The sequence below is a fragment of the Mus caroli genome, chromosome 14 (assembly GCF_900094665.2).
Source record: "Mus caroli chromosome 14, CAROLI_EIJ_v1.1, whole genome shotgun sequence".
In the NCBI taxonomy this organism is placed as follows: domain Eukaryota; kingdom Metazoa; phylum Chordata; class Mammalia; order Rodentia; family Muridae; genus Mus; species Mus caroli.
Window position 1 is genome coordinate 50620762 of NC_034583.1, and position 12738 is coordinate 50633499.

Below are 12738 nucleotides of genomic sequence, written 5' to 3' on the forward strand. Positions count from 1 at the left end.
TTGTCAATCCACATCCAGTGTGGGTGAGGGTGGCCATTGGCTTTGTGCCCTCTGAGCAGTAGAAAGAAGACTTCAGTCTCTGAAGGTGTGAATGCTGGGTGACTATTTTGAGCACTCCTAGTTCCTATGCTGTGATGAGGGGCATCTAAGGAACTACAAACTTTGAAGCTTCACTCTGACCACCCAGAGTCTTGCTGATCTTCACAGTTCACACAGACACACGTGCAGCACTGTGGAGAGTGACTTTTCAGATCAGAGCTGGCCTTCACTAGCACTTGGATTTGGTGAGTGGAGAGAGAGAGAGAGAGAGAGAGAGAGAGAGAGAGAGAGAGAGAGAGAGAGAGAGAGAGAAGGCAGCATAGCAGGCTAGAGAACAGGAGTGAGGAGCTGTAGGGGATTTCTCTGCCCAGGCTTGCCTTTGTCTTTGCCCGTATGAGACCTAGGGTCCTCCAGTTAACCCAGTGCCCTTCCTAGCAGCACCCAGCTCAGTCACCTCCTCTGGACCTGGGACCTCTGAGAACCTTTCATTTGTTCTCAACTGCATTCCCAGAGGGACTTGGATTTGTGCCTTCACTTCTCCTGAACATTGATTTTAGGCTTATACTACCATGCTTGCCTATGAGGTTTTGTAATGCAAAAGGAAATATAGAGAATATTAGGATAGATTCTCTCTCCTGTGTCCTCCCCATGCCCAGTGTCAGTAATTTTCAAGTCAAGGTGAAGCCCCTTCCTGCTTCAGCCCCTCCCATGAGCCAGTGTTCAGAGTAGCCAGTGTGCACCTGTGCCCCACCCCCAGCTTGGTGAGAAATTGTCAGCTTCATTATATTTGAGTATCCCTCAGCACCTTGTGAAGTGTCTCAGTTACTCTATCCACCTGAACGCTTAAAATAAAATTTAAACTGCAGAGAAGCCCCTTGTTCCTTGCTGAAACAATTATAATTAAAAATGTTTTTTGTTGTTGTTTTGTTTTGTTGTTGTTTACATTGAGTTAAGTATTTCCACTGTGGTTACTACACTTTTTAAAATTTTAAGTTATCTCTGTAATTTCAAGGCCAGCCTGGTCTACTTGGTGAGATACTATCTCAAAAAATAAAACCTATATCCAGCAGGTACTTCAGTCCCTTTCATTTGTTCATGTGTGTAAAAATGGCTGTCAGTAAAGTGAGTTCTTTGTGAACATAAATGATGAATGTGAAGTCCTTCTATAGGTTTCTCAGTAATTCAAATATAAAAAGCACTGTTCAGAACTGAATGAACTTTTACAAACAGTGACAAGCTAGGGGCTGGCGAGATGACTCTGTAGGTAAAGGTGTTTGCCATCTGTCAGCTCTCACAACCTCAGTTTCATGTCTGGTCCAACACTGGAAGCCAAGATCTCATTCCCACATGGTATGGGGACAGACCCATGACCTGTGGATGAGTGAGTGAAGGAAGGTGTCTTCCCATTGCAGAGAAGAACAGACCTGGACTGGCTCCTGTCTCTTATAGGACATGAATGATGCCATTAGGAATGAGATTTAGAAAGGCAAACAAACCCTTGAGTAGTTCTTTTCCTGTCATGTGCAGAAATGTGAAGCTGAGTTCCTACTGGTATCCCATAACCCTGTTCTCACGTGAAACTCATTTGCATGAATTGAACTTGAGAAGTAAGTCACAGGCTAGCCATTCCTTACACTCCCCACCCCCACCATGGAGTTTGAAAGCTATGTGATTACTTGTAAGTTCTTGTAACTCCACCTTGTAGAACTGCGTAGTCCTCCTTGGCACAGAATAAGTGGTAATTCTTGGCACAAGATGTTTCACCACACCTTACGATGGCTCCTTCGTTATTACAAAATGAGCATATCTGGAGAAGAATAGATCATAATGAGGAGATACTTGTTTCATTACTAAAATGTAAGGATGTCATTAAATGTTTAAGTCCGCAGGCCAGTGTTTTTGTCCTGGCTATCTCTGGCATATCCCAGCCTATACACCCACACTAAATAGGAATGAGACTTGGCAACCCATGAGGGACTTTCAGCAAAACTGCAGCTAAGTAGCCGTCAAAGGTCCAGCAGAGACAGTTGTAGCATGGTCTACATAAAGGGAAAAACAGATTTCTCAAAAGTGAAACTAGCAGGCTTCCTTATCCCTAGGCAAGGTGTTGGTTTGGGGGACTTTGAGCCTCAGGTCAGAGCAGCTCCTGCTGTGACACTAAAGATTATCATCTCAGCTGGCACTTTCTATGACTTCCTCTTAGACATTTCTCCCTGGGATAGTGGTACCAGCTCTACAGGGTTGCTACAGAGGATAATATGAAATGAATGAAACCCATTTCCAGTGTATAGAAACTAAAAACTGAAGACACAACTGAACAACATAGTGTTTTTCTTGATCCCTTGATTTAATTTCCCTGTTTTTATATGAAGGCATACATACCGATGCTTAGGCATTTTGTGGCTCTAGTCATTAACACTTTACTGTGCTTGTGGTCAGCCATGAAACACTCAAACTTGCCAACCTGTTTACTAATCTGCAAATGGCCTTTTATAAAGAAGCCCAGAGACCCAGTGGACCTCAGAGAGACAGCCTTTCCCATTCTTCTTTCCTGCAGAGTCCCCTTATGCCCTCAGCCCCAAGGCAGATGCTGACAGTGATAACCACCCAGAACTGGTGCAGAAAGACATGCAGCCACCCTTGACATTCAGAAGGCATCTTACTCCATGTGAAGGATAAACCTTTTTGCTCTGACTGTGGCCTGCAGCTTTGAGGCACCAAGAGGACCAGCTAGCTGCTCTGAGGCAGGAGAGCAGAAGAAAAGCCTAGATGGTGCTGTTGAGCTGCTGAAATGGGTGTTTGCTCTGCTGGAATGACAGTAAGGACTTGTTCCAGCCTGTCTGACCAGAGAGTTTTCACCCAGACAGAAGCATCTCGAGCCTGCTCTGCTGATGTGTGCGACAGTTGGCTGTAAGCAGACAGCGTCAGCTGAGGGAGCGTCTCACAGTCCACCTTCCAGCTCTCTACATGTTTCTCAAACCCTGCTACACCATAGACTCTATTTTTAGATGAAAGATTCAGTTTTTTATTTTTATTTCTGTTGTATGTGTGTCTGAGAGAGCAAGCATGTTAGTGCATGTGTCTGTGAAAGCCAGCAGAGGGTGCCAGATGCCCTGGAGCTGGAGTTTCAAGCAATTATGAGTTGCTATTTCAGTGCTGAAAGGGCAGTAAGAAATCCTAACTGAGAACCATCTGTCCACCCCCTCCAAACAGACTATCCTTTGAATGTAGACCCCACGACTCATCATTTATAATGGAAAAGACATGTCAACTTACCATTGGGCCTCCTCTCCAGATCCTTTCCAGTACTGATTTCACGTCAACATTTCTAGCTATTTTACATGGATTATGGGCCTCACATTCCACCAATCCTGATGAATACAGCTGAAGGTTGCAAAACAAAAGCAAAAACAAAAGAAAACAAAAAACCAAAAAAAATCACAGAGTCGGTGTGAAGTAGCCCTGACTAACACAAGTCAGAGATGGTTCTGAAGAAGGCTGCAGAGGAATGCAGAGAGGACAATGGCTCAAGCCATGCAATCAGGAAGCCAAAGCAAGGGACAGAGGCCATTCCTGATGGCTTTCCAGGTCTCCTTCTTAGACTTCAAGGACTGTGCCTACCTCCATAACCATATGGCAGACCTTCACTCTTGAATTGTTGAGATAGGGTCTCACTGTAGCCTAGCTGTAGGCTAGAACTCAGAGTCCACCTGTCTCTGTCCCTGAGTGCTGGGACTAAAGCCATACACTAGTACACCTGGCTTTTATGGCTTTTTTTTTTTATAGATAGGACCTAGCTGTACATCTCATGTTACCTGGACCTTGGCTTCTTCCTTAGCTCTATGCAGTGGAACTGCAGGTATGGGCAATCACAGCTAGCTCCAAATTCCCTTGTGTGTTTTAGCAGCCACAAGTCTCTTTCCTCTTCAGCATTTCAGAGGATGGAGAGAGGGTTCTGTGGTTAAGCATGGTATTGCTCTTCCTATGCTCCAGAGAGTCTACATTCATCTCCCAGTACCCAACTCACATGTGAACTCTAGCTCTAGAGTGTCACACATGTGCACACACACATACAAACACACACACAAATTACAATCTTGTTTTCAATTTTATCAAATATGTGTGTGTGTGTCTTATAAGCATGCTGTGTGTTTGTGTTTTTGTTTATGTTCTTTGTGTGTGTTCTATGCATCTGTGCAATTTTATTTGTTCTCTGTGTGTGTTTGCACCTGCCCATGTACATGAAGAGGACAGATTACTTTGGCTGTCTTTCTCCACTGCTCTTTACCTTTTTTTCTAAGATTTTTTATAAAAATGACTCTTTTGCCATCATGTATGTTTGTGTATCACATGTGGGCTGGTTTCTGCAGAGGTCAGAAGAAGGTATTACATCCTAGGAAATAGAAGTATAAATGCTTGTGAACTAACCCCTGTGTGCTGGCAAATGTACCTGCAAGAGCAGCGTAACCACTGAGCCACCTCTCCAGCCCCTCTCTACCTTACTTTATGAAATCTCACAAATTCAGCTCAACAGGCTGGCCTGGCCTACAAGCTTATAGAATCCTGTAAATTCCTCCCTCCAATGGGATTACAGGCACACAGTGTCTTGTCCGGCTCTTTGCAGGAGTCCTGGGGATGGATGCCAGGACACTTATGGATACTATGTCTTCGGCACATTACTAACTGAGCTACCAGCTCTCTCGCTCCAGATAGCTGAAGTTACTGTGGGTCACATAAACAATCTGCCTGCTTTCATTTGAAGATTAATGTTACATATAAACTTAAAAAAAAGAACATAAAAACATGAGGGAAATTATAATACTTAAACAGGCAAAGGATTGCATAAGAATTAGAAATCATAATGCAAATGTTAAAACTTGCATGTGGAATTCTGGGTTTAGCTCTCTCTTTCCCCCCATGGTTTGGTGTTAGGGCCTTTCTATGTTTCTGCTATTCTGTTCCAGCTGCAACCTTAGTGCATTAATATGTTGTATTTTATTGGTATTAAATGTGCTTCCTGAAAAATGCTGATAGAGAAAGATGGGCCAGTAAGGGGGCGTGTCAAGAAAAATCACTTGCTGCCAAGCCAAAGGACCTAGGCTAGCCTCAGAGGCCAGATGAAGGCAACACATACCCTGGGCCTGGGGTTATGGGTGGATGTGAGCCACACTCTAAGTTCTGGGAATGGAACCTGGACCTGTGGAAGAACAACCAGTGCTCTTAACTACTGAGCCATCTCTCTAGCCCTACACAAGCAATTTTAAGGTTATTTACCAGTTACTTACCAAACAGTTTTCATGAGCAGCTAGATTAGCTGATGGTACAAAGTATATCACACTCCAATCGTGGCCTTCAGGGCAGAGGGCACATGTTCTTTTTTCCATCTTTTCTGTAAGCTGACAGAAACCTATAAATAACAACCAGGTTAAAACAGAAACATATTTTATGGCCTTGGTAGCTCCTCCAGTCTTAAAGAAATTGGCAGGACCCACTTCTTGTGATAGAGTCTCAACTCCTACAACAACAACAACAAATCAGCAATCTAATTGCTAATCTAATCTCTTGTGTGGTACAGCCTCTTATTAGGGTTCTAGACCAGTGCTGTCAACAGAAACAGAGCAAGCCCACAAAGGTGGGCTATGGCATCACATCAACATTCTAGAGGCCTTACGAAAATGCATGCAATACACAAAGAAATCTCAGATGATGTCTGAGAGCTGCACATATCTATGGGCAGAGACAGGAATGGAGAGCAATGGTTGATTCCATGTCTGTTTAGCACAGACAGGAGTAGGTTCACCTCTGGAGCCTAGGAGCTCCCTTACCATGGGGTCTTGGTCAGATTTACAGCACGAGGCATGCGTTTCCTCCTGCTGGCCCTAACTCCAGTTAGAAATGAGTTGGTCACCCCTGTGACTCGGTGTCACTCTGTGCCCAGGAACCAGCCATGCTGGTTTTGTTCTTGTAGCTCAATGTTCATAGCTGTGTGAGCCTGTGGATTACTTTTCTCCAACAAGCTCCATGGCTCCTTTCAGTACCAAGAACGCTAGTCAACAGGGACGATCCTCCTGGTTATTGCTTAGTTTCTCATTGCACTGTGCCTAACAACGTGGTGTCTTTGGCAATCGGGTGTTATTAAGTTCTCACCTGGTTATAGGGCAGAGAATAAGTGTGGAAATCTAATGCCATAAATGAGACAATGACAATCACCACACCTCAGGGAACATTGTGAGAGAGGGGATGGGAAGATTCTAAGATCTGCACAAACAGTGTCCTCTAGACATGATCAAAATGCTGTGGCCATAAATTCAAAGCAGCTGTAGAAGCCTGCAAAAGGCCTGCATAGGATCAAACTAGTTCAAATTCTAGCTGGCGTGGTGGTGGGTTACGGGGGCACCACTCACTAGCGTCCAGCCGTAACTTAGAAGATCTGTCAGTTGATGGTTTGTGGGGGAAGGAGTGTTGCTTTTTCTTTACGGTGTGTTCTCCATTAGGTCTACCATGAATCAGTGGTTGAACACACACACATGCACGCACGCATGGGCACACATACACACACACACACACACACACACACACACACACACACACATGTTTAGCACAATCTGGATACCAGTCTAGATGGAGAAAAGAACAAAGGAATTTTTGAGAAACACAAGATAAATGCCTGCCAGCAAGGGTGGAGTAAGGTGAAGACCCCAATAGATGTAGAGTACCCACTGTCTGGACCAGAGGCTAGATACATAATGATAGCAATTCTACACAACTTCCCCCAAGGAAGTTTTAAACTTCATGTAATTTCAACAGAAATCCCAATGTTAAGGAATGTATAAAAGCAATTATTAGAAAGACTATATTGTCATAGATAGTGAGGAAGCTTTAAAGAAAACAAGAGAGAGCCTCTTACCTGCTTGATTTAAAAACATAAAAAACATATGTTCATAGACTCAATTGGACAGATTGTTAGATGAACAAGTCAAAGAACAGACAGTACAGGCAAAAGGGAGTCATACCGCATGTTTCTAATTCACTGGAAGACTGTATTGTTTTTCTTTACTAGCAGCAATGCCTTTGCCCATTTTTTCTATCGAAGTATTAGTTTTTTATTAATTTGTAAGAGCTTGTCATATGGTAGACAATTATCACTTTTTTAGTGCAACAAAGTTTGGTAAGAGGAGTATACTTGGCAGCCTCCTCTGGCCTCTGCATATATACGAGTAACCGCCCCCCCCATATATGTAAAAACACCATACACATACATAATAAATATTTTAAGTCTACCTGCTTTGTGTGATATTAAAACCACTTCACAGTTTCTACTCTTACGTAACAGTGATATGTTTAGAAACCAGTGAACTCTTGTTTTTATAGTATTAATATGGAATTTAGGACAAGATGGCTATATCCTTCATTTTTATAATGATTAGATATGGTTATTTTTGGCTCTGTAGCTTTTAATTTGCTCCACTGATTTCCCATTAATATTATACTTACATATTAAAAAATTGTGAGTATAATTAAAAATAAAAAATTGCACAAACCTTTAATCCCAGTACTCGGGAGGCAGAGGCAGGTGGATTTCTGAGTTCGAGGCCAGCCTGGTCTACAAAGTGAGATCTAGGACAGCCAGGGCTATACAGAGAAACCCTGTCTTGAAAACAAACAAACAAGCCGGGCGTGGTGGCGCACGCCTTTAATCCCAGCACTCGGGAGGCAGAGGCAGGGGGATTTCTGAGTTCGAGGCCAGCCTGGTCTACAAAGTGAGCTCCAGGACAGCCAGGGCTACACAGAGAAACCCTGTCTCGAAAAAAAAAAAAAAAAAAGAAAACAAACAAACAACTCCTCCCAGCCACCCCAGCGCCCCCCAAAATTGTATGTGTCCTCCAGAGTGCCTGGTGCCTATGGAGGCCAGAAGAGGCTATGGGATCCTTTGGAAATGGTTGTGAGTCATTATGTGGGTCCTGGGAAGCCAACCAGAATTCTCTACTAGAGCAACTGGTGCTCTTAACTGCCGAGCCATCTAAGGCTCACTTTAAATTAAAACAAAACCAAAACAACCATAGTTCTTTTGAGACAAAACCTTTTTGAGTTTGCAAATACAACGCCTGGGAAGTGGGATGGTACCTTATCTCTTCAGCTCCTCACTTTACAGTCCCCAAATGTTCATATGAATATGTTCAGCTAAATGAATTGCTAGTGGTTGCTATTTATTTTGGACATTAGTACCATTATTTGTGCCATCATCTCCGCCTGAAACCATTTTTCACTCTTCCTCCCTATGGCTGACTCAGGACTTTAAAAAAATAGATCGGGGCTAGAGAGACGGATTAGTTGTTCTTCCTCTTGTGGACTCAGGTCTGGTTCCTAATACTCATGATGGGATGGATGGCTTACAAACTCTTGTTACTATAGCTCCAGGGTCTCGGCACACACACACACACACACACAAATACATCTGTACATACATGCATGCATACATACATACATACATGCCAGGAACTAGAATGATGGCCCTATAGACATGATGTCTTGTTGCTCTTGCAGATGACTCAGGCTTGGTTCCCAGTACCTATATGGTGACCTATAAATATTTCTAACTCTAGGTCCAGGAGGAACCCTTTGCCTTCTTCTTCTAAACACCAAATCATCAAGTACATGGGGGTTATACAAACATTTCTGCAGGTAAGATAATCATACACAAAATAAACCTCAAGAATATACTAGTTGCAGGATGGTTATAGGCTGAAGTAAATCACTAGTCAACTGCAAATTTGGCTGAAACATCTCTACCAAGTGGGTGAGGATAATGGATCCCTGGGTTGTTTCAGGGATGGAAGGATGAAAGCTTTGTCTGAAAATAATGACTTTCCTTGAGCAGTGATCACTGCTATCCCTGTTGCTTGAAAGGCCTTTAAAGGTTTGGCATTAGTGCCTTCCTATTGTGTCTGTATTCCTGCTTTAACCTTTGGGCCAGGTTTCTACTGGTGAGACAAGAGGGGATGGCAGGTAATTATAGGTATTACAGCTAATCAACACCAGCTTTCCTGCTGTCCTCTGTGCTTTATTTTTCTTTCCTATCCCAGAGAGGACTTCCTGTGCATCTTGAGTTCATGATTTTCTAGGATGATTCTAGAAACCTGTGAACGACAAAGGTGATTAAAAACCTGGATCACCATGCCCTCAGGATAACAGAAAATCTTCTCAAGGAGATTGCCACCATGGGTGATCCTGAAACATCAGCCTAAACTCAGGCCTCTAGGAAACTAATGGCTGCTTGCAACCTGGTCTTCAGTATTCCTCAATTACCCCAAAGACTGGGGCCTCTTTTCCAGGTTTTCAACATTCCCACTAAAGTCTACCCTCCTTCACAACAGCATGTCCTCAGTATTTCTGCACTTTAAAGTGCAGAGCTCCCAGTAAAGCAAAGACCAAAGAGGATGGAACCAGCCAACCTAGAGGTTTCAGCTTCCTGAGGTCCCTAGTCCTACAGCTTTCTCAGATGCTGTAAGCCCATCTCAGCCCTCAGCAGTGCTCTGCAGTCTCCCCGGGATGAAGTGGGGTGTGAGCTTCCTGCAAACCAAAACCCTAGTACTCACCAGTGAGTATTGGGTCAGGGGACAGTGGTGTCTCTTGGGTCATGACTTGGCACCTGCACGCCTCACAATTGCAATAGGGGAGTTTCTAGTTTCGTTTCTCTAAACCTGGGGTGTGATAACAAGCAGCATCCTGGGAGGAAGTACAAGATAGGTGTGGTTTCCTTGTCGATTTTCAACTCTGAACTCTAAAAAGTGGTCTAGTCTGACTCCTCTACAGATGTGATGAAAACCCAGGCCCAAAATAATGTAGGGGAGGACATGCTAACATGGGATAGGAAATGCCCAGAAGGCTTCAACCCTCCACAAAGAACTACAGATAACCAAGGAGTGCTGAAAGCAGAAGAAATAAGTCTTTCCCAGGGAAGAACACATCAATTGGTCATCCAATGGTCTACTGGCTGGTTTTATGTGCCAACTTGACACAGGCTGGAGTTATCACAGAGACAGGAGCTTCAGTTGGGGAAATGCCTCCATGAGATCCAGCTGTTGGACATTTTCTCAATTAGTGATCAAGGGGGAGGGCCCCTTGTGGGTGGGACCATCTCTGGGCTGGTAGTCTTGGATTCTATAAGAGAGCAGGCTGAGCAAGCCAGGGGAGGCAAGCCAGTAAGGAACATCCCTCCATGGCCTCTGCATCAGCTCTTGCTTCCTGACTTGCTTGAGTTTCAGTCCTGCATCCTTTGGTGGTGAACAGCAGTATGGTAGTATAAGCTGAATAAACCCTTTCCTCCCCAACTTGCTTCTTGGTCATGATGTTTGTGCAGGAATAGAAACCCTGACTAAGACAAATGGCAACCTTGAAAAATTGTACATATAAGTATCATTATACAAACTCAGCAGGATGTATAGAATATACATATTCTCCGTCGGGGACCATACATGGGAGGTGGTATTGTAGAGAGAAAAGGGGGAATGTGATATAATTTTATTGTAATCTAAAAAACAGAAAGTTACAATTTAAGAAAATCAGAAAGTTATCTCATGGATTGTCACATAAAAAGGCATCAGCTAGAATCCAGGGAGGACTGAATTGAAGCAGTGTCTACTGGACATCACGGCTTCTCTATAGTCATGAGCAGTGGTGGCCCAGAAAGATCAAACTGGTCAACCTTCTAGCAATAGGAAGTAGATCTCATGAGCCCCAACCCAGAGGAGATCCTGACAGTTGACTTTTGTGGGAAGGAGAATAAAGTTTCTTTGGGTGTGGCACCTGGTCCCCTCATATTCAGGAATAAAAAAGCAGAATGGCCCCTGCTGGGGTGGCTAATGAGACAATGAAGTAATGAATGAACTACTCTGGAGGGTGAAGCTGTTGCTTTGTGGTAGAGTGAGTACCTACATGCAGGAGGCCATGGGTTTACTTCCCAACCAAATAGTTGGTGGGTTATTAAAAAAAGAAAAGAAAAAAGGAAACATGAACATGGTACATGAATAAAGGAGAATAAGATCAAAATACATTGTTTGAAATTCTCTAAGAAAATAAAAATATTACATTAAGAAACCAGAAAGCCATTTTTAATTGTAATATTTTGATAAATAATTCCAAAGAGAAGAGAAACCCTTAAACTGTTTTAAGAAGATTTTCTTACATTGAAAGACAAAGATTTCTGACTGAAAACTCACCAAGCGCCCAATAGAAGGGGAGAAACAGATGTTTTCTAGAGACTGCGCAGCAGGACAAAGCTAAGACAAATGAGGGTGCTTATGAGGTCCATACCTTGCCAAATGGCTTTTTCGCTCACAGCCATTGCCAAAACACCCAAAGAAAAACATTAACATCCTGAAGCAAATAGCAAAAGTCGAAAACAGGCATTTTCAAGCATATAGGCTCAAAACATTTAGTTCTTAGTTTTTGTCTCCAAAAGTTCTTGTTTCATCCACCTATGGAGGAAAACAAACAAACAACAACAAGAACAACAACCAGGGAAAGGGGAAGTGTAGGCGACGAAATGGAGAGTGCTAGCCGTGGATGGACAGCAGGTAGTGCAGATCAGGATTTCTGGAGAGCTTGCTCCAAGGATGACCTTGATAGGACACCAGAAACAGGCCGATTCACAGTCTCCCCGAACAGCCAAGTCTCCTTGCTTCATTTTAGTGACTTCCCTGAGTCCTTGCATCACTACTGTGAATATCTTGCCATACCCATCTGCAGCTCAAACTGTCGAGGCTGCTTTGAATGCGGTGCCTTTCAGGTTGTCCAAGACAATCTGACTAGCTTCAAGATTGCCTTTACTCCTAGGTCTCCTCTGTGTACAAAACATTAGCTTTCTTCTTTGCTCTTTTCTTCCTTCCTTCCTTTCTCTCTCCTTCCTCCCTCCCTTCTTTCATTCCTCCCTCCCACCCTTCCTCGTGCACTCAGGTACTACAGGGAAACTGGGAAGTTTCTTGTTCACAGTGTGTTCAGAATGGCCCCTGCTGGGGTGGCTAATGAGACAATGAAGTAATGAATGAATTACTCTGGAGGGTGAAGCTGTTGCTTTGTGGTAGAGTGAGTACCTACATGCAGGAGGCCATGGGTTTACTTCCCAATAAAGATTACTTTCAATTACTGTGTATAAAGCAACTCCTACAATATCTAGACTCCAGCCCATCATTCGTAGTTCTTGTTTTTTTTTTTTGTTTTTCGAGACAGGGTTTCTCTGTGTAGCCCTGGCTGTCCTGGCACTCACTTTGTAGACCAGGCTGGCCTCGAACTCAGAAATCCGCCTGCCTCTGCCTCCCGAGTGCTGGGATTAAAGGCGTGCGCCACCACGCCCGGCTCATTCGTAGTTCTTAATAGTCAATGAATTGTCAGGAATTTAACATCAGGTTTGTAGGTTAAAGATATAAAAGTTGGTCCTTTGGAGCATAAATTATAAATAATAATCACAAAAACAATTGAGAAATGTACAAATTCTAGTATAATTTTATATTAATATATAAAATACAAAAGTTACAAATTATACATGGTATGTACATAAAATATATTATTTACATTCTACTCATGTAAAGTTAAATAACTGTAATAACACTGTGATACTTGATAAATGAGTGCCCTTATTTTGTTTCTAACCTAAGATACAAAATTAGACATAAAACATCAATACCCTGAACAAAGGGAACA

At 43.1% G+C, this 12738-nt stretch overlaps 1 protein-coding gene across 1 annotated transcript in view; it reads right to left on the bottom strand.

Annotated features, from left to right (window-relative positions):
• Positions 1-12738, bottom strand: part of Setdb2 (SET domain bifurcated histone lysine methyltransferase 2) — an 85864-nt gene that overhangs the window by 34290 nt on the left and 38836 nt on the right. Inside the window, 3 exon segments of the mRNA XM_021181369.2 lie at positions 1716-1846; positions 3316-3423; positions 5325-5446. Coding sequence (XP_021037028.2) covers positions 1716-1846; positions 3316-3423; positions 5325-5446 — 361 coding nt within the window.